At 38.7% G+C, this 21,075-nt stretch overlaps 1 protein-coding gene across 3 annotated transcripts in view; it reads right to left on the bottom strand.

The window, feature by feature from the left end:
• The window catches only part of cep192 (centrosomal protein 192), a 59,360-nt gene that overhangs the window by 24,571 nt on the left and 13,714 nt on the right, over nt 1–21,075 (bottom strand). For 2 of the 3 annotated variants that reach the window (XM_041792995.1, XM_041792997.1), the window contains exons 20-37: nt 20,759–21,049; nt 17,013–17,877; nt 16,747–16,864; nt 15,511–15,667; nt 12,585–13,272; nt 11,003–11,191; nt 8,966–9,114; nt 8,616–8,846; nt 8,381–8,506; nt 7,531–7,668; nt 7,358–7,421; nt 7,090–7,229; nt 5,881–5,973; nt 5,503–5,621; nt 3,257–3,454; nt 2,723–2,813; nt 2,183–2,362; nt 1,778–2,038 (exon numbers count right to left, since the gene is read on the bottom strand). In XM_041792995.1, coding sequence (XP_041648929.1) covers nt 1,778–2,038; nt 2,183–2,362; nt 2,723–2,813; nt 3,257–3,454; nt 5,503–5,621; nt 5,881–5,973; nt 7,090–7,229; nt 7,358–7,421; nt 7,531–7,668; nt 8,381–8,506; nt 8,616–8,846; nt 8,966–9,114; nt 11,003–11,191; nt 12,585–13,272; nt 15,511–15,667; nt 16,747–16,864; nt 17,013–17,877; nt 20,759–21,049 — 4,098 coding nt within the window. The remainder of the gene's footprint in view (nt 1–1,777; nt 2,039–2,182; nt 2,363–2,722; nt 2,814–3,256; nt 3,455–5,502; nt 5,622–5,880; nt 5,974–7,089; nt 7,230–7,357; nt 7,422–7,530; nt 7,669–8,380; nt 8,507–8,615; nt 8,847–8,965; nt 9,115–11,002; nt 11,192–12,584; nt 13,273–15,510; nt 15,668–16,746; nt 16,865–17,012; nt 17,878–20,758; nt 21,050–21,075) is intronic. The other variant, XM_041792996.1, reaches the window with a different exon arrangement.

Here is a 21,075-nt window from a genome sequence, read left to right as displayed (position 1 = left end):
TCTTGGTGTTTGAATTGGGATTAGGACACTAATCGCTTGTTTATCATGAGTTTTAAGTGTTGCCTAATTATACCCTGGGGTCTTCACTGTTCCAAACTAGAAGATTAATAATAAAAAAAAAAAGGCAAAGATGGCCCAGGGGTTAGGTCACACCCCATGTATGCAAGTCAAGGTCAAGTCCAACTCGTGGTTCCTTTCCCACATGTCTCTCTCTTACTCTTTCCCCCCTGTCTCCAACTCTATCCACAAGAAAGGCATAAAAAAGCCCAAAAATGTATCTTTAAAAAATCCAAACAAGCAATAGTACAAAAAAGGGTAATGTTTAGAACCAACACACTCCTAGGAGACGCAGGATTAACTCAGCAGAGGTGCTTCAATCGGCCCTGTTGCAAATATCCATATGATTTTTATTTCAATTTTTTCATAGCCAGTTACTTCTTCCTCTATTTTTGTGAATAAATATAATAAAATAAATATGTTTAATTGCACTATCTATCAGAAAAAGTGTTCTGCTGAGGAGACAAAATGTTTGGTTTTGATCTGGGCATCGACAGAATTCCAGGTGATGCTGGAGACTACAGGAAGGAAGAGCAAGTTATATGCTGAACTTGCAGAAGAGATGGTGAAGGCTGGATTCACCCAAACGCCAGACCAAATATTTAACAAACTCAAGAAACTGAAGAAGGAATCCCAGGACAGCAGACAAGACTTGGAGCTGGGCATGGTGATACATGTCCATCATGTCCTCTCACTTTGGTTTTGCTTAAACTGGTTCGCCAGAAAGCACCAAGGTTCTGGGAATGCAGAACAGTGCAAAAGCCAGAACCAGAGCCATGTCTGTCTGAAGCATGATTAGAGACTATATATTCAGTTTTTACATTAATTATAGTGCTGCTTACAAAGTCTGATGGATAAGGTTAAAGCTTTACAGACTGCAGTGGGTTGTGGAATGATGTTATGAAAGTTAGTGATTGTTGTTGCACTTTATTGGTCAATTTCTTTGTGAAAGCTGACCAGTTTGTGTTCAGCAGTTCTCTATGGTGTCTACACTCACCATCGTTGCCTTCATTTCGCTCTCTGCACAAGCAGTGACACATAGTAGCTGATGCTTTTTTGTGTGTGTGTGTGTGTGTGTGTGTGTGTCTGTGCGCAGCAGTGCATGTTGGTGTGTCCGCGCACTCCCACAAAAATGAAGTTATAACGTGCAGAACTCAGCATTGTTAGGAGAGGTTCATGTCTAACTTGGTGCAAACATCTCTGCATTTGGTGCTTGGCAGGTGTTATGTTTTTACCCTGATTACAAAATTAGAAAAAATCTATTGATTACTTCTAAAGTGTATTCTCTTACCCAATATAAGGCACAATATATGTGATTACATTATTAAATGATGGGATAATGAGAAGTGTAAGTCAAAAGTTTAAAAAAAACCTGATCAGTAATAACAGCTTGATATTTCCCTTCTGTTCATTGTTTTACACAATATCTAGGTGTGAAAATTGTCCTTTCTGAATCCAGAAGCTTTGTGTTTTTTACAACTGGATTGTCCCCAATTAATCTGAGACTAGCAGATTAATAGCTAGAGCGTCATCTAAATGTATTCAAATGGCTATTATAAACAAGCCTCACCCAACAGGAAAAAATAAATGCATGTTTTTCAGAAAGCAGTGCTGGTTGCATAAAACATTCTTTTTTTATGCAATATTGAAATTTTGCAAAGTGTTGTTCCAAAATGATCATGTGTCGAAAATGCTAATTGCATTTAGTTGGCAGCCCTACCTCTTGTGTCCTTTCCTTCAGTACAAACTGTGATGGGGCCAGGCTGATCACAGAAGGTTCCATGGCTGTTCGTGTCTGCATGTCAGAGAAGGCCACAGCTTTGATGAATGCTGCTCTAGAGCCTGTGTTCCTAACACAGAGACACACTTTGCTGACACGACCAACAGCAATGTCGTTTAGTGCTGCCATATAACCATCCGCCTGTTTCCTCTGGTCCTCTAGGATGATGTTACTGGTCCCACCATAGCCTGATAGTGGAATCTAACGATGTGAAAGAAACACAATTAAACTGTGAAGGTCTTTCTGCAGAAAACGGGGCACAAAAAGAAAAAGGAAACAAGGATATATGACAGGAGAGAGGTATGCAAATGAAAGGATGTCCAGCACAAGCAAATTGATCCTCACAGTGAATTTTACTCCAGGCTGTGAGGGGCGGATCCCAGACTGTTTGATTTCCAATTTTGCCAACATGGAGGCCACTCGGGTGGGAGCAAATAGCAAGTGAACAGTCACATCCTCTCTAGGTCGAATGGACAGCTCCCCATGCCGGGTCAGGCGCTCTTCAGGACTGAACATACTCTGAAGCTGAGGAGTAAAAGTTTAGAAACTTCAGAGATCAAATAGTGTAGATATTACTTAGGCAGTCAAACTAATTTTGTTCACAATGTAATGTCTTTAAATATAAAACTGCAGAATATACATATGATATGGAGCACAGGCAGCGAAAATAGTGGAAAAATCTGATTATGCAAAACAATTGGGTGGACGGAGTATGTTTGGTTCTTGTCAAGATGTCTGCTCTAATCGGTGGAAAATAAACCAACTATGGACACAAAATTATTCAGTTGATTACAGAGGATCAAATAAAAATTACAGGTTAATTCCATTCAGAGTTTTAAAAACTTGTGATTTATTCCATTTCAGTATAAAAATGATTGTACGTACCTGAAAGCAGTCTTGGTCTTGACCACGTATTAGCAACCGTAGCTGCTGTGTGACATTGTTCGAGTTGTTCCTGAGGACCAGCTTCTGTTGGCTGAATAAAATAGCAGCCGTTGATCATATTTAATATAAAAGTTGTTGACTGTTAAAGCTTTGCTAAACTCTAAGTCATTATCTAAATATTTTAATAAGTACTAATAAACTAAAAGCTAAAGTCATATCACGGTCCAGTTAAAGCTCTAAAATATAGATCCATCTCATGAAGATTTAGCTTTCTTACAGCTGTTTCTGCTTTGCCTCCCTTTGATGAGAGTAAATAAATTGTGCATTATGTTGAAATAGCTTCTGAGGAATAACACTCCCCGAGGACAAACACTATCCCTCTTCATGAATAACATTACACAAGCCTTAATGGAAAAAGGTGACCAATGGGCCTTACCTTCCTATTGATTACATTTCAATGAATAATTGATAGCGAGTGTTTTCTTCTGTTTTTACGTAGTAGTAAAATTAATGAAAATCTGGAAAGTTGCTTACACAGCCCGTCCCAGCGTGACCCCTCCCCAGGCAACAAACTGTTTATTTGAAAGAATTGGTGGAACAGCAGTGGCCACACCGGGACCAAAAACAGCAGCTGAGGAGATGGCGGCTTTCCCACATTCCTCTGGGATGACTTCTCCTTTTAGGGTTACTTCATACTGAGGACCTGATGGCAGCACCAGAATGGTCAGAAGGCTGCAAAATAAGAAACACAATAAATCAGGACTTAGAATGGGACACTGTAAATGGCAAATGAACTTTGAGATTGTATTGTAGTCACCTGACTACTTGTAGTGCTTATTTACAGGCCACAAAATGTCCAAATATCTTGGGAGCGTTAATTTAAAGAAATCCAATTTATTGTCCCCATATCCCTAAGAAACCGTGTATTTTCCCATTAACAGAATAAATCAGTTTCTCCATGGCTAAACAATTGGAGAGACTCTTAAACTACTGTCTGACTGTAGGCATGTCAATATTTAAGCTGTTGCAAAAAGTAACAATTGTTTGTTCTGTATCCAAAAGACTTCAGGTGGGAAAAGTCCAAGAATGAATGTCTAAGAGCTGATCAGTGTTCATCTCGTCGACTAAAACTACGACTAAAACTATTCGTCGACAGCCTTTTTGTGGATGACAAAAACTAGACTAAAACTAACAAAAATAGATCTGTGATGACTAAAACCGACAAAAAGTAAGTTTAGTTTTTGTCAAGATGACTATAACTAGACTAAAATGTAATGTAGTTTTCGTTGGACACTCAAAATCAATGATATTCATTCACTGTGGGTAAAACTGTCAAAAACTATGTATCTATAGCTGTTCTGCCTCTTAGCTGTAGAAAGCAGGGACCCCAGGTTGAGCAGAGTGCATAGAACACACTGCCATGATTTGTTACCAGATTTAGGCAAGGAAATAAATGCTTGGACTAAAAGTAAACACTAAAATGTGAGGACTTTTTATGGACTAAAACTAGACTAAAATGTTTTGAGTTTTTGTTGACTAACACTAAAAAGGGTAGAAATGACTAAAATGTGACTAAAACTAAAAGACATTTCATCTAAAGACTAAGACTAAAATTAAAAATAGCTGCCAAAATTTACACTGGAGCTGAAAGAAAGTCTATTGGAAATAATATCAGATGTAGATTCTATGACATTTCTCCCATTTTTTTTGGCAGCCCCAAATACAGTGAAACCCTCTTCCAAACCAACAATTATAAATGCATAGATGATAATTGTTACCATCAAAACTATTTAAAAAGGTGGGGGATATATACTCTTTAAGTGCTGCAAAATGAATCAAAACACAATTACAGTGTCAGGCTATTCTCTGTCTTTCCTTTGATAGCCAAGCAAGTAGACTCATGATGCTATTTATTTATCATATTGCAATCACAAATTGAACTGTTGTCCAGTACAATTGCAATTCCACAGTGGCAAATTGCTTAGCACTAATATAAACACACATGCACCTAATCTACTTGTATTACAGCAACACAAAACAGGTATTGATAGTCAGGCTTTGTGTACTTAGGCAAACTGTCTTCTAGTCATCTCCAGAAATCTCTTTAACAATTCAATAAATAATTTTAAAAAATACATGAACATTTTTAGAGCAGTCTGTCCACTGTTTTACTGGACCATAATTTTATCAGGGAAAAGGATAATCAAATCATTAATGTAATTAAGCTGAAACTAGGCACGAGCCAGGTTAAATTAATGCACATTATAAACAGAAGCTAAACATTGACATGGGCACTAATAAAGTAATACATATAACTATATTTACTGCTAGACTAATTGGATACCCAATCAGAGTGTTTAATTTTTTTTTTCTTGTGATGGAGTTTTTGGCACATGCACATGAGTCTTTAATTTTTTTTTTTTTACAAAACTATGGGCAATGTGACCTTCTTCAGTTTATAGTACTGCTGTGATGTCAACAAAACTACTAACAGAAAGAGAGGACATTTAAACAGTCTCCCCTTTATGTACCCATTAAGTTTCACAAAAAAAGCAAATAATTGATTTATTTACAATTTAAAAAATAAACTTTGCAACACATAAATAATGAACATTGCTTTTATAAAAATCTGTTTCATTTGGAGCTTTGGTACAAAGATACAACATAAACTTTAGGATTAACAAAGCTTAAGTTTCACAAGCAGAATTCTGATCATAGGATAGATATATCTAGTGTATATCCACACCAAAATCTTGAAACTTTTCCATTACATTGTTTACCTGTCTCGACATTTCCTGCCGCCCTGTGCTTTGTAAGAGACCATGATGCCTTGCTCATCTCCCACTCTAAGAGACAGTTCATCAGGAGTCACAGAGAAAGTGTCCTCAGCATCACTGAGCTATACAAAGGACAATGAGAAATACATAAATAATAAAAGGGACAATGACAATCCAGAAAAGATGGAAATAATATATGTGAGAGAAGGGGTGGAATCGAGGAAATACAGTGGGTGAGGCAAGAACAGAAGAATCAAGAAAATAAAAACTTGGCCAAAATATTCAAAAATCCCTAATGTATGTGCCACAGTCTTAACTCAAAATGTCACAGAAGCTCACCCAAATCCCAGATCTAATAAGAAAAGTAAAGGTCAGGATTACCTTGAGTTTCAGCTGCACATCAATGTTTCCTGCATTCTTTAATGGCAGCATCTGTTGACTTGATTTACCCAGTGGAGCAGACAGGCTGACAGTCTAGACAAAAGAAGTGAAAAAAGGAATTCAATGCCAACTCAAAATAAGGCTATGAAATCTTCAGTAAAGAACGAAACCTGATGAGCAGAGAGGATATCATTTCTACATCCAATCAACCTTTACATTTCAAAACCTCCTACAATACAGATTCAAGCCAAGTGGGCTTTACCTCCTAAAACCCTGCATTTATATATGGGGATGGGAATGAGGACATTACATCGTTACTTTCTGACAACATAACAGTAACTTCCGCAATTTTTAAAATAATTGTTCAGAATGTCCATTGATGTTAAAGTACTTTGCTTGAAATGTTGAGCGAATTTGCAGTTGGTTTATTTCGACGATTGTGCTTGGAAATTCTAAAGTATTTAATGAAAATTTAGGGGATATGTCAGAATATTTTTAGAGTTCCATTGGAAGATTTTGGGAAAACTGCTTTGGATGGGTTTTTTTTTTTTTTTGCTTTTAAATAGGAATTTCTTTTAATTTTGGAGGGTATTTTGGGGGGGGAATTTAAGAACATTTTCAAAGTAAATCTAGGAATTTTATTTGTAAATTTTTGGTAATTAGATTGAGAATTGGGCTGGGGGTGGGATTTGTCCTTTCAAATTTTCAGGAATTTTCATGGACATTTCAGGGAATTTGTTTGGATATTTCTGTAATTTTCATTGAATTTTAGGGAATGCATTTGTCCCTGTGATGCTTTGAATAAATTCAGAAGAGGTCATTTGTGAACTTCAACTTTTCATATCTACTTGCTACTCATTTTTCTACAAAATAAAACAGTATACTTTTAGCTAGGGCTAATCTTTGATTTTTGTTTTTTATCATTTAAAGTGATGCAACACACAGCACTGGTTAATGCTGCAGTGCCACATTATCAGTCTTAAAAGGCCATACAAGAGGGTCGCGCCGGTAATCAAGTGGTTAAGGCGTGCGCCATGTACGCGGGCGACCCGGGTTCGAATCCGGCCCGTGGCACTATTTCCTGCATGTCTCTCCCCGCTCTCTTCCCTGTTTCTGACTCTATCCACTGTCCTATCCAAAAAAGGCCAAAAATAAATCTTTAAAAAAAAAAAAAAAAAAAAAAAAAAGACCATACAAGAGTTTGACTACCTGCAGGTCCTTCGGAGCATGGACTCTTGCAGTTCCAGACCTTGCCCTGAGAGGTATACTCCTAATGACATGATTGGGACCAGGAGAGTCCACTTCAATGTCCACCCGAGCACTGTACTCATCTGCTGGACCAAGCTCATCTGACAAGAACAATCACAAGCATGTCTGTGAATGTACTGGCCAATAAAATCTAACTGTGAATAAAAAAAATGCCAATGAGTAATAGATAACAGGTTGAGATGCACACAGGTTCATCCTTCAGAATTACCTGATGAGGCTATGTACTTATGGGGAGCTCTGAAGTGAACCCAGACTGTAAATCCTTGTGGATCCTGAGGGGAAAAGAGGAGGTGGGCACAACAACCTCAGCATGTTTAAAAGAAATATTAAATAAAATCCCAGCTTATTTGTGATATATAAAAAAATTGAGGCCATACTGACCTCGCCTCGGCTGGCATGCATCACATGGTTCATCACAGAGGGAGAAGACATAGTGCTCATGTGCCCATCATGCTGCAATGCTTCAAATGATGTAACAGGATGCTTGGAGAAGGAGAAGCATCCCCAGGCTGTGGCATTCTGTAGAAAGAGAAAACATGTGAACCACTCAGATACTCTCATTCCACTAACTGCTGTGATTTCCTGGTTTTTGGGGAAAAGAGGAATTCACAACATCTAAATTTCACAAATATCTTTTCTTTCTATTTCTGAAAGACATCATTGTAACTTTGGCATTCTTTACAAACAGATAGATTTCAAGAATGTTATTTTTTTTTTCAAATAAAAGTTAATAAAGATTTAAGACATAATTTCCTTGCCAATGCGCTATATTTAGCACTTAATGACTGTGGAATAGCTATCCATCTTTTAAGAGGTCTTAATAGGTATTAATATTCATCTTTATATCTTCAGATTTTCAAAATATTAACAACATAATCAGCTTTACTCTTTTATTGCCTGAACTTTATGACAATGTATATGGTATATGGATAATAAGTGAATTTTTGAAGATACATAATTAAATATTATCAAACAAGACATTGGGCAAGACAATGTCTTCTATATCGATAAAGTACAGGTTGTCTCAGGGAAAGAAAACAATACCTGGCCCTCTTCTCAGTAAAAAAGACTGTAATAAAACATTTGCCTGTGTTCAAGGGTTGCACAGCTCTATCATGTAGAAACAACACACTACCACTAGATGGCAGTGTATTACTGTATATATTCAGCATGCTCTGTATGCATGTGTCCTGCCTGGTAACAAATACGTAAATTGCACATGTTGACATACGGCACTGATGACCACACGGATGGGCACTGTAGCATGAGTCCGGTTGAACAGCTTGACAGGAAGCGACTGGACACTGCCTCCAGGTAGATCTCCAAAATCTAGACAGCCTGACTTACTTACTTCAACCTGAAGAAAAAAAAAGTTTGACTTATAACTTTGCTTTCTACTTTGTCCCGTTTCTTATGAAGCAGATAACTTTAGGTAATGTTTCATCCTTCAAACTGAAGGACCATACCTCTAGAGCAGGATTCTCTGCTATGGCAACCAGCACCACTCTTTTAGCAAAGATATTTGCACTGGCAGCAATCTCTGACTCAGCAGAAGCAGGCCATGAGCAAACACTGAGGACACACTGATAGACACCGGCTTGAGGAGGGATGAACAAAACCTTCTGCTCCTCTGTGCTCTTAGGGCCGATAATGGTCTTGTTTTTGACTATCAGCCATTGGTATGGCAAGCCATCAACCTGGAAGGAAATTAAATGAGAATGGGAGAATATATATAAAAAACATGAGCAAGTGTGGGACTGTTAAAGGTTTCTGGACATAGTTTGATAAAACTTTGGGTCCATTTTTCTCTAATCACCTTCTCTCCATCAATGGCCAGGCTGGTGACATTGATTGACACTTGCTGCCATCTCTCAGAGGGGTTGAAGAGGCTGAGTGAGGTCTGTGAAGCAATGCCTACACAGCAGGAGTGAGGAAACCGTAGCTCTTCTGGAACCATTACTTGACCTGAGGATGACAGTGAAATAAGAACGTGATATATGGAAATGTTGCACTGTGGTACAGTAGAAGTGGTAGATTATTCACAAATGACAACAGAACACTGGGATAGAAAAACAGTGTTTATCACTGTTACAAACCGAGAAATATGCAAGAGCGCATGCACAAAATGACTAATTGAAATCCAGTGACCCCCAATTAACCTTTAGATTTTTCAGGAGCTCCTCAGTTGCTTTTTCTAAGTAACGCAGTAAAGGTTATCCATTTAAACAAGACATTTTGTCCAATAAAAAGCTATTTTGTAATCCATTTACTTTCCGGTTTTACTGTCTAAAACTAAGAGCACATAACTTCTCTCCCTCTGCTCTTATCGTTTAACTCTTTTTGCTGCTGTGTCCATTCTACCTCATCATCATAATTATGATTTTTATTATTATTATGACTGATATTTCATAGTTTCTAGCTTTCTAATTTCTGTTTTATGACTACCTAATCTACGCATTTTAGTTGTTTAATTCTATTCATACTGCCCTGAGTTTTATTCTTTTCTGTCGCTTCCTAATATTTTAGATGCTCTTACATCTCTGGTGCTTAGGTTTCTTTTATGTAGCTGGGTTCCTGTGTTGCCTGGATTGGTCTAGGTTATTCTGGGTTTTTATTCTTTTATTCTTGGTCATTACCTTTATTCTGGAATTTTAAATACCTGGGTATTATGATGTCTTCGTAACTTGACATGTTTTTGAACTTTGTCTATCAGGATGATTATGATGTTGGGGTAATGTTTTCATGGGTTCTTCTGTTGGGGTTTTGTCCTTCCTGTTGTGTTCTTTGCTTGTGTTATGATACTCGGTCTTAATTGTGATTCTGTTTATGGTCAAAGCACTTTGTAAACCTCTGTTTTAAAAGGTGCTATACAAATAAAGCTATTATTATTATTATTATTAACTTCTGCTTTAATTTCAGAAAAAAAAAACATTTCTGGTAGATCGAAAGTAACAACAATAGCTTCACCACAGAAAGGGGATTTTCTATGGATAGAAAAATAAATGATAACAGCTCAGCAAAATGATTAAAAATGTGAGCTGTTTGATATTACAAGGTGCACGTTACTTTTGACTCGTCTTCTGAGCTGTCTGCAAGATTTAAAACTGAAAAGACATACACTTCAACTTTAAATCACTTCCATCCTGTACACGTCGCCTCATAAACATCGTTTTTTAAGACACCTAGCATTTTGCTTAAGGTATGAATGAGGCGCCTGTCAAGGTGCACGCTCTGCTCTCCGGGAAGACCTCATATAATGTGGTTTTTAAAACACCTGGTGGTAATACCTTATAAAAGTGAAAACCACCCATTCCTCTTTGGTAGTTAAACTAGTGCACCATAAAACAGTGGTTCCAAACCTTCTCCTTCCTTTTTCTCATATCTAAGACAAGCCATCCCCCCCAAGGTGCCACACACAATTAAACATAAAGTGTGATAGCTTTAATGAATAAACTCCCAATACCAGAGGCCTACACACACTTCTTTTGACCAAAAGCTATCAAAAGACATATAAATCATGCATTGTATGTCTAATCATGATTCTAAAATATTTGCAAGTCTAACTTAACAACTTTAAAGCAGATAGTGCCCCACTGTCAAGCATCTCAGGGGGGCATCTGAGTTATTTGATGCCCCCTGAGGGGACCTGGACCCCAGGTTGGGAACTGATGCCTTACAGGTCATACTTACTTACTTTATACAGAAATAACTTATATTATAAAGAAAATAAACAAAGGAATGAATCTGTATTGTTAACCTCACAACAGCTAAAAGGCTTTCTTCCAGGATGTGTATATTCTAATGAAAAGGTGAAAGGACAGTTCATTTAAAAACATACCAAGAGGAAAACTACCTTTCAGTTCCTCAAGACCACCTGCTACTAGGGGCTCACCACCAAAATGACTGTAGGGTTTTCCCATCATTCCCATGTCCTGTTGGCAGTGATGGGTTCTAGGGAAGTTATGGGCCCCAGAAGCTCCAGATAACCCCAGAGGACCTGATGCTTGTTGGGGGTGTCGTATGACATTACTGTTAGGTATACCTGAGGGGAGAACATAAAAAAACAAGGAAGTTTAATCCATTTAATAGTAATCTTTTAGAGATTTGTAGGCAGGGTGAACAGTATTTGTCGGTTATTGTTCGTAAACATATCTTTCAAAGTCTGCCTTCCTCCTTTGCCTGACAAGCAGGAATAAGAGTAGTTGTGGTTTAGGATGTAATTAATGAATAAGAGGGCTAGTCTAAACCAGGGGTTCTCAACCTTTTCAGCCAGCAATCCCCAAAATAAAGGTGCCAGACACCGGACTGTACCTGAGCTTTCTGGTGCCCAGCCAAACTGGGGGCCCATGGAGGTCAGGAAAATCATGGTCGATTGTAAAGTAAAGCAGTGATATCCATATTTTATATTTAACCTAAATAATTACCAATCTTATAAAAAAGGGTATGTTTTTTACTATTCCTTTATGCGGTAAAAATGTAAATCTCTTTCTTAAAAACACTTAAATTGGCATAAAAAATGGCAAACATTGGTGAAAGAGATGTCGAAATGGGATTTTGAAAGTAGCAGAAATGGCAAAAATTAGATAAAAGTGGCACAAAATAAGCAAATAATGGCAAAAACAGGCATAAAAAATGGTAAAAGTGGATTAAAAGTAGCCAGAGGAAAATGGCAAGAAAATTTGGTGAAATGGTAAAAATTGGTTAAAACTGGCAAAAATTGGTTTACTGAGGCAGAAAATTAGGCAAAATGGGTTAAACTGGCAAAAACTGGCATAGAAAATATTGAAATGTGGTTTAAATGGGTAAAAATGGGTGTAAAAATTGTAAACAGTGTCAATAATAGGTCAACGGGGAAACAAAAGGTGGAAAATGGAAAGCATTGGCTTTGAACTGACAGATCTTGGTAGAAAAAAAGTGTTGGAAAGGGTTTTAAACTGACAAAATAAGAGTTCTAAGTGGCAAAAATGTGTTAAAATTAGTGGGAAAATTGATGAAAATGGGTTAAATATGGTAAAATTGGTATAAAGTGGCAAATGTGTGAGAAAAAATATTCTTATTTTTTTAACGCAACTGGAAGTCTCCTCTCAGCGTCTCACGATCCCAAATGGGGTCACGACCCTGAAGTTGAGAATCACTGGTCTAGACAATAGAAGTGTGACATGGTTTTTACTGATGTTGGCTTAAGGCTACACAAAAAAAAAAAAAAAAAGAAAAAAAAAGATATTCCAGTCAAAGAGAGAAATCTCTCTACATACAGACGTCTTTAAGTAGATCATAGGTGATGATTATAACAGGTTATTTATGTGTAAGCCTACAGACGTCCTTCACATTATGCTTTTACCATCATGCTGCTTTCTCCCAGGTTTGATTTGCTCTTTTTACCACCAAACATAAGTTACAATCTTCATTACTGAAAGAGGAGAGAAAAAACATACTTAAGTGACCAGCTCCTGTTGCCCCGATATTATAAAAACCAGGATACAATGAAGCCTCAGGTCCCATATACTGCCGAGTCAGCTGAGAGTTGAGGAGAGGGTGTCCAGCAGGGAGGGGCTGCATATCTCTTTGGTGAGGAAGGTCAACAAGTCCAGCACACTGGGGCTTAAAGCTAGGGATTGGCACATAGTTAAGTCCCTCTGCCGCGTATGACGGAGGCATGCCAAGGCCACCACCATACACAGATGACGACACTGAGCTGGAAGCTCCCCACTGCTGGGAGCTCTGAGGAGCTGCAGTGCTGGTAGTTTGCTGAATGTTCAGATTACTGCAATAGCCCGAGTCCACTTTAGTGAGTTGTCTTACATTGGACCCGGAGTGAGGGACTTGGTTCCTGTAAACTCCTGAGAGATCACCAGTCCTATCACCAGTCCTATCCCCAGGGCAGTGGTAGTTACATTCACTCTGGCTGCGACTGCAAGTGAGAGCAGAACCGCTGCGAGGAGCCTCCGGGCTTCTGCACTGTTGAGCTGGTAGCGGGTCAAGACTTTTAGAATGCAGGGGTTGCATCTGGTCCAAGCTTGTGGACTGCCTAGGAATTTCCAGGTTAGCTTGTGTATCTTGTTCAACTGGTGGAGTCGGACTGAACCTGATGATAGTGGTGCTGAGTGCCATGGTACAGTTATTCTGTGAAGGGAAAACAACGTTTAGTACAGGTATGATACATGCAGAACCACAACAATGTACTCCTCGTCGTTAACACTTTAAAATAAATGCAAACACTCAGGTTTCAAGGGGAGGCATTATTAAAAACATACTAAAGGGTCTGCAGTATTATCAAAATTACTAAAATTCTAGATCACTTGAAAAATAACTTTAAAAGAGATTTTTAATAATTTGTCTGTATGTTAACAATCTGACATTGCATGCAACATTCAGGAGATCATGAACGGACTTTAATGTGCCTTGCAACAAAAATGGAGGTTTCAATACTTCCGCAGCCAAAGTCAGGTATACATCAGGGATGGACAATGTTTTGATCAAGCTTTGCTTTGGCTTTTTTCCATATTGCAAGAAGCACATGGCAGGAAGTGCAGTGTCAATCAATGGAAACACTTGATGCTACTATTTTTTAAAATAAAAAACATACCAGGTTCTAAATTTTCAGTAAGCAATATACAATAATATTATCAGAAATATATTTTTGGCAAAACAAGAAAAAATACAGGCATTTAAATTTGATTTGTTAAAAATGAGATCATTGGCTTCTAAATCCTTATTGGTAAAAAAATCAGATCACACATAGTTTAGATTTACTATGTAATCCTTAAAACCTGCTGTGTCAAGTTGTCTGATTTGCATCATGTCCCTGAGATTTTAGACCCCAGTGGAAACACACACAACAGTGGGTCACAGGAATCATTTAGCTCTTTCAAGGGAAGTTCCTGGGACTAAAAGTTTTGAGGTACTTTTGATCAAAAAGAACCTACAGTGTCTCAAAAGAACTTATTCCTCAAAACTCATGTAACATTACTGGTTTCAGACATTTCAGCTGGATGACACAGCAGCTGAGTGTTCTCTGAATAAGCAGAAACTTTGGATGTTGTTGGTTAACATCTAGGTAGCATGTTAAACTACTCATTGAGCAGTTTCAACTCTAGCAGACTGTACTGAGCTCATATTAGGGCTTAGGGCAGTTATTTTTAGGTTCCTCATCTTATGTGTTGTTCAGCAAACACAAGCAACAATTCATTATTATAACCTGCATTTTATTAGATAAAAAAGGGGATAAACAAAAAGAACCCTTATTGCTTTTATGACCCCATTGCAAATTTGATATCAATTGCCATATTGGCCCCCAATTGCCCCCCACCATTAAATGAGTTCATTCAGAAAAAGAACACCAGAATGAATACCAGAGCACAAGCTAGAGGAGACTGCAACATACCGAGGCGTAGAACAGAGTTCAGCCAGAAGGTGGCGTCTATTAGAGGCGCACATTCATGGAACAGATTACCAGCACAGATCAGAGATAGTGACAATTATTTAACATTTAAAAAGAAACTTAAACATTAGTTGAAAACAAACCAGTAATGTAATCATTCATAATGCACATCTCCCTTTCCACTGCTTGCTGCTGAGGGCTTTGATGTATCCTGCTTTTAGATGGCTTTCTTTTGGTGAGTTGTTGTGTACAAATTGCGTCCATCTTGTTTGTTAAAACTGTGTGTTCTCTGTGTACTGTCTTGTGAATCATGCTGTTATTTTAATCTGTTTTTTGCTCTTTTATAACTACCTGCCATAGGACAACGAATGAAATTTAGCTATTGTGCTAATTCTGGCATATTTACATTGACGTGTATTGTGAAAATGTTGATTGATGTGCACTGTCCTAATCAAATAAATATAAACAATAAATAAATTGAAGGGGATTTTATGTTATTCTCATTATGATTAAGGAAAAAAATTACATAAAGAAGAAAAGAAGGACTTTTGCCAAAATTTTAAACAAGAAACTTGAATGTCTGCACAATGTGAAGAACATAAAATCTCTGCTGCTGCTGCAAAACTAAATTACATTAAACTGGTATTTTTACAGATTTCAGGGTAAAGAAAAATTGCACTGTCTGCGATTTGAAAATTGCAGCAGGCCATATTGCGATTAATTTCCCAGCCCTAGCTTGTATACATGCCTATATGCACTGGTTGAAGCCAAGTCATATGATTAGATATACGATTACCAAGCTGAAAAGGGAAGTTACCAAATCCTGAATCTATGTGACCTGTTCGAAGACTGGATGTGCCACATATTTTTAAGTTCAGCACCTACTTTCACAGCCTAAATACAGCTTTATGTTTGCAAATCTACATCTTTTATTTTTTCAGTATATACAGATAGTAATACTTGATTTCGTTGCACTGTACCTTTTGCCTTTCAGGTGTGGGTATGACAGTGCCGTCATTCACTGAGATGTATGTGAGCCTACTCATGCCAGGGCTGGAGCAGGTAGACTGAGGGGAGAGGTCTAAAACTGGACGTCGGTCTACAAGACCTCCACTGGACGATGCAGGGGAACCCAAACTATAAGAAAAAACAAATGGGCATAAATAAATTCAATATGCCAAAATAAGACTGTCCCGCCATGGTTAGCAATACTGTGCATCTGCTGGGCAACAGAAACATAAATTACAACACAACAGATGGCCCATTTATTTACAAGCTGCCATGCCAACAATTTTGAAGTGTAAGGAACATTTTTGTGTTCTTTGTAATATCCAGTTTAGGATTGTATTCTTTTTTAGCTGGCTGTGTCATTATTTTTCATTACTGTAAGAGCAAAACGATGCTAACCTGAGAAGTATCCAGCATTCATTTCAGACTTTTATTGCATTATAATTAACAAACTAGAAAAGCACTCAGAGAGCGCAGACCTCCGCTATTAGCCCTAGCTCCCAATAGTGAAGAATCCCTTATAAAAATTCCTGGCTCCATCCCCATGTGCCCCCACCATGGCATTCGCCAATTACTCCCTCCCCAGTGGGGTGGAAACGCAGTGAGGCAAAGCATTGGCTTCGCTATGTGTGGACTGTCATGGTGGAAGCGGATCCTGCTGGTGCCAACAAACGCACTGACAGTCTCACCCATGGTCTCAGAGGGTGAATATTCCTCTATTCCTCCCAACATTGTGAGTATTCTCGCTACAATTCGCTGTCTTTCTCTCTGTTATGCTCCGACTCTTCTCCTCGACCGGGCATGCATCTTTCAAACTCTATAAACTCCAGAACTTTGAATAGAAACACACCAAAAACATGCTGCTGGGATTGAAGTTACTCATGTCCAACATTTCCTGGTGTAAAGTGGTAACAGCGCAGACCTCCGCCATTAGCCCTATCTCCCAATAGTACAGAATCCTTCAAAAAAATCCTGGATCCAGACGGTGATTCGGATCAGTCCCAAAATCTAATCAGTTCTTCCTTTTGCCATTCTTGACATTTCCTAAAAATTTCATCAAAATCTGTCCACAACTTTTTGAGTTATGTTGCTGACAAACGAACAAACGCACAAACGAACAAACCCACCCGATCACATAACCTCCTTGGCAGAGGTAATTAACATTGAAAGCCCTGATAAAATTACAAAAAAAAAAAAAAACAGATTACCCATCTGCACTGGGAATGGAGGTTTGACTTGGAGAGGAGTGAGTGAGTGGAGAGGTGGATGGCCTGAAGTTGCACTGCGTTTCCTCTATGCAGGGTTCAGAAAAACCTCTCTGCAAATCTAAAAAATGACAAAGATAATAATTTTTATCAAACACATTTATGTCATCTTAACAGTCTCACAGAGGTCATGTTGTAGCCAGTGTGACAGCTGCTTTCATGTTTTAATTTATTTTGAAGTAAAGGTTATATTCCTAGTTTTAACTCACCTGATGCAGTGTCCAGTGGAAGCTGGGTGTTCTGGAAAGCGACTCCCATGTGTTTCCCTACAGAAGGATCAGAAAGTGGAGCAGTCTTTATGTTCCTTAGCGGTTTCTCAGGAGATTCCCCTAGTCTATTGTGCTGCTGCTGGCCTGAACTCCTCATCCTCTGTGGTGGAGGAGAGGACCCTTTAAGAAGGGGAAGGCCTGACTCTCCTTTCTTCCATCCTGAAGAGGTTCTGGACAAGCCAGATTGCGACGTCTCCAAGCTCGACCTTGTATTGTTTGATGCATGTGGATTTAGTTCTGCTGTCTTGGATACATTTTCTTTGAGTATCCGACCTGAGGAGCCAGAAATCTTAGTGGCAGAAGAAGCAGAATTATCATGTGTTGCCATTTTATCTACAGGGGGCTTTAAATTGGAAGACTGTCCTGAGCCTACAGATCTTCTGCCAGAGCTAAAAGATGCACTTGATCGAGGAACAGAGCTTCTTTTACCATCAACTTTAAAGTTCTGAGATGATGTATTGGAAAAGGAGGGAGAAGGCGAGCTTGTGTTTGGTGCTGCCTCTCTCTCTCCGTCTTTCTCTCCAGTTTTTGCACTTGTATGTTTCTGTTGAGTCTTACTATCCCCTCTCTGAGCTGAACTCTCCTGCTCCTTAGGACATCCAGCTTGGAGGTTCCTTTGAGAGCAGTTCAAGTTTTCAGCCCAGCTAGTCAGGTTGAAGGTAGTGTGTGCCAAAGAAGTATCACTGCTGCATGACACATCCATCTTCTTTAGATATTTCTCTATGTCGAAGGCACTCTGCTCTCCAACACAAGTGCTTCTCTGGAGTGTGTCGATCATGGCTTCGTGATCCGGTCCATCAATGATCTATAAAAAAGGCAAGACAATGTCATATAATCTGACTGCTCTGTTACATGAAAAGTAAAACTCAAATCAGTGATGAGAGCCAATAACCACCTGCTGACAAGCTACTGTTTGCAACAATTTCCTACATCACCCCAAAATGGTACATTAAGGGTGTACACACACTAGGGCCCACATCCACATACCGTGCCAATGCAAAATTGTCCCCCCTACCCAGTCCTCCATTGGCACGCACTCACATTAATCCAGGGCCAAGTGAGCATAGTTACCTCCTATACATACATCATAAAGTCATAGTATACCATGTGTAGCTTTGTTTGTAAGAAACATGATCTTAGGTAGGAATAATCAGATAACATTTTTCCTTCCCGATACATTTCAGATACCAAGGTGTTGGGTATAGGCCAATACCAAGTACTGACCAGATACCAGTGTGAGTTTTATGGTCTGACTGTGCAGACTAGCAAATTATTTTAGACCTATATTTGACTCAGAACATGGCTCAACAAATAGAATCATAATATACAGCATCTCTGTGACCCTAAAGTTGTTTTTTCTGCTGATTATTGTGTTTTACTGCTAAATATTAAAACAACAATAATACAGGGGGCTGCATCACAGGCTCTCTCAGTGGGTAAACAATATGACGGTTAGCATTCAAGTTAGCGCTAGAGCTAGGGACAAGGGATTCATAGGCATCAATAGCGTAAATGGGATGGCACAGTGGCTAGCTTCAAGAGGAAAAACAAGTAAGAGGCATTGATTTATGGTTCAAAAGTTATTTAACTTTGATAAACTGTGTCACTTCTTGTTGGCACGACAGCGCCAGTCTTGAAGGCAATTTAACGATCACATTCAGAGACAAACTGTCACATAGCCACCTGCTGCTGCAGTGGGTCCTTTGGTTCTTCTTCACTGCTCTAAAACGTTAGCCCGTGTATGCAGTGCTTTCCGGCAGCAAAGAAGAATAGATTTCCAGTTTATAGCGCTAAAATTTAGCATGTCTAAGCAAAGCAAAAAATTAAGCTAAACCAAACAGTATCGTATCGGTGCATAAACTTATGTTCTCGTCGATACCAATGCCTGCATTTTAAGCAGTATCGGACATATTTACGATACTGGTATCGAAATCTGAACAACCCAAGTCTTAGGGTCAGCACAATGGAGACAACAAAACTTAAACTTTACTCACTTAGTGGCTTATTTTAAGTGGTCGCATTATAGACCCATTCTCATGTGCATGCATTAACAACTGTGCTGTTCTAAGCCCACCTTTTCCATCTGTGCCATGACCAAGTAACTTAATCATACTTAAGCTTGATACTTAGCACTCACTCTGGACAAATAAACTGAACTTTGAGAGTGAACTGTGTTTGGGCATAGTACAGACTGACTAGGGTGAGTACACTCTTATTTCGTGAAATTCTATAAAAATATAATTTTCAGGTTTTTCAAATTGGTTTGGCATTATATTATATTTAAACAGTTAAAACCAGACATCATCCACTGTGGCATTTCTAAGATTGGTGATAAATTCACATTAAACTTTCAGCGAGTGATAACTAAAAGGACCAGTTCTGAGTGTCTTTTGGAATTAACAGTTTGAATTCATACACATTAGCAGAGCAACAGTTCACAGAGGGCACAGTTCGATTCGTACCCAAGTTTTTGGGTCATGGTTTGGTACAGGTTTGGTTCACTGGTAAAAAAGGAACATGTAGTCAAAATTTATAGGACTAATTCTCAGTTTCCCTCATATGCTACTTTTCAGCTAACAGTAGTGTAGCTTAGAGTTTGATCCTTCAAGCGCTCGTGAAAACCACCTGTGGTAGTTAGTACAGCCTGTGTTGTATTAAACATGAAAAAAGAGAAAAAATATTTTTTAAAAAGTTAAATAAAAAGCAACACAGAAATAATCTCATATTTCCTGAGAATTATAAAAATGATACAACATAATGATGAATGTAAATTATATGTATTTTAGAGCTTTGTTAAGCTATCATATATACAAGTTATGTAGTGTGCCGTGATATTATCACATAGTTGTGAACATACTAAAGGCTATACAGGGATATGCAGAGGCAGAGAACATCAGTTAAAGTGTGTATTACTTGTGCAAAATCATGACTCATGATCGTCAGTGAAGGACCACAGAATAGTTCATGTAAACAGCATGAGATACTGGAGGGGAGTCGAAACAGAGCAGCTAAATACACACCTGTAGCTGCTGTTCTACTCTTCTGCATATCCTGGTATAGACTTTAAAATGTATTAGAGTCGCTAATGTCCTCAACCCTCTGATTTTGCATCCAGAGGATTTCTAAAAACAACACAGAGACGTTGGAGAGAGAAAGAGGCCAGCAGGTCTTGTTGTCTTTCTGCAACCGCAATCGTAGCTAATTTTTCATCTTTCTGTGTTGTCCGCCTGCTTCTTCCTCTTCATCGTTGGTTGTTTAAAACTGTTTAGCTAACAGTTACAAGCTTTAATGCCACCTACATTAGTGGGTAATACTGTCATCTGACATTGCTGGGAGTTTTTTTTCATTCACACCAGGGAAAGCAGAGAGAATTCAGATGCATATGTATTGGACTGTGATGGATCAGGATGAATAAAAATACCGAGACATCCCAAATACATCTGCAAAACACAGTTAATACCACTAGAAGCAATTTCTGTTTCTGTGTCTTGCTTAAGGGACATCTGAACACGTGGACTGCAGGAGCTGGGATTAAACTGCCAACCTTCCAGTTAAAAGGCAACCAACCTCCCACTGATCCTCAACTGTCAAACAGGCATTTTAGATTCTCAACAGTTAAGTTGTTAATGTTTATCTCAAAACCAATTTAACATAAGATAAACAGTTCTAAAAATGCAAAGACTCACAGGTTCGGCAGACTGTGGTCTCTCTTTGCAGTTGACGGCAGGTCCACCAGGAGCTGCGGCCTCAGCTCGAGACCTCCCCCTACTCTTCTTGGACAGCTCCAGGATCATGGCAGCCAGCTGCGATGGATCCGTGCTGATGGATGCATCAGCAATGGCTGAAGCAATTGTGCTGATGCTGAGCATTAGATGGCTACTGTTGGTGTCGGGGGACACGCAGCTCTGATTACTGGAGCTTGACTCAGTGGCAGAGCCCTCTGTGAGGTCAGACTGTGCAGATCTATTAGCAGGTTTCTAAGAGGAGAGGTAATGATATGGTT

The sequence above is a fragment of the Cheilinus undulatus genome, linkage group 8 (assembly GCF_018320785.1).
Source record: "Cheilinus undulatus linkage group 8, ASM1832078v1, whole genome shotgun sequence".
Lineage (NCBI taxonomy): Eukaryota > Metazoa > Chordata > Actinopteri > Labriformes > Labridae > Cheilinus > Cheilinus undulatus.
This window is presented reverse-complemented; position numbering and strand designations above follow the sequence as displayed.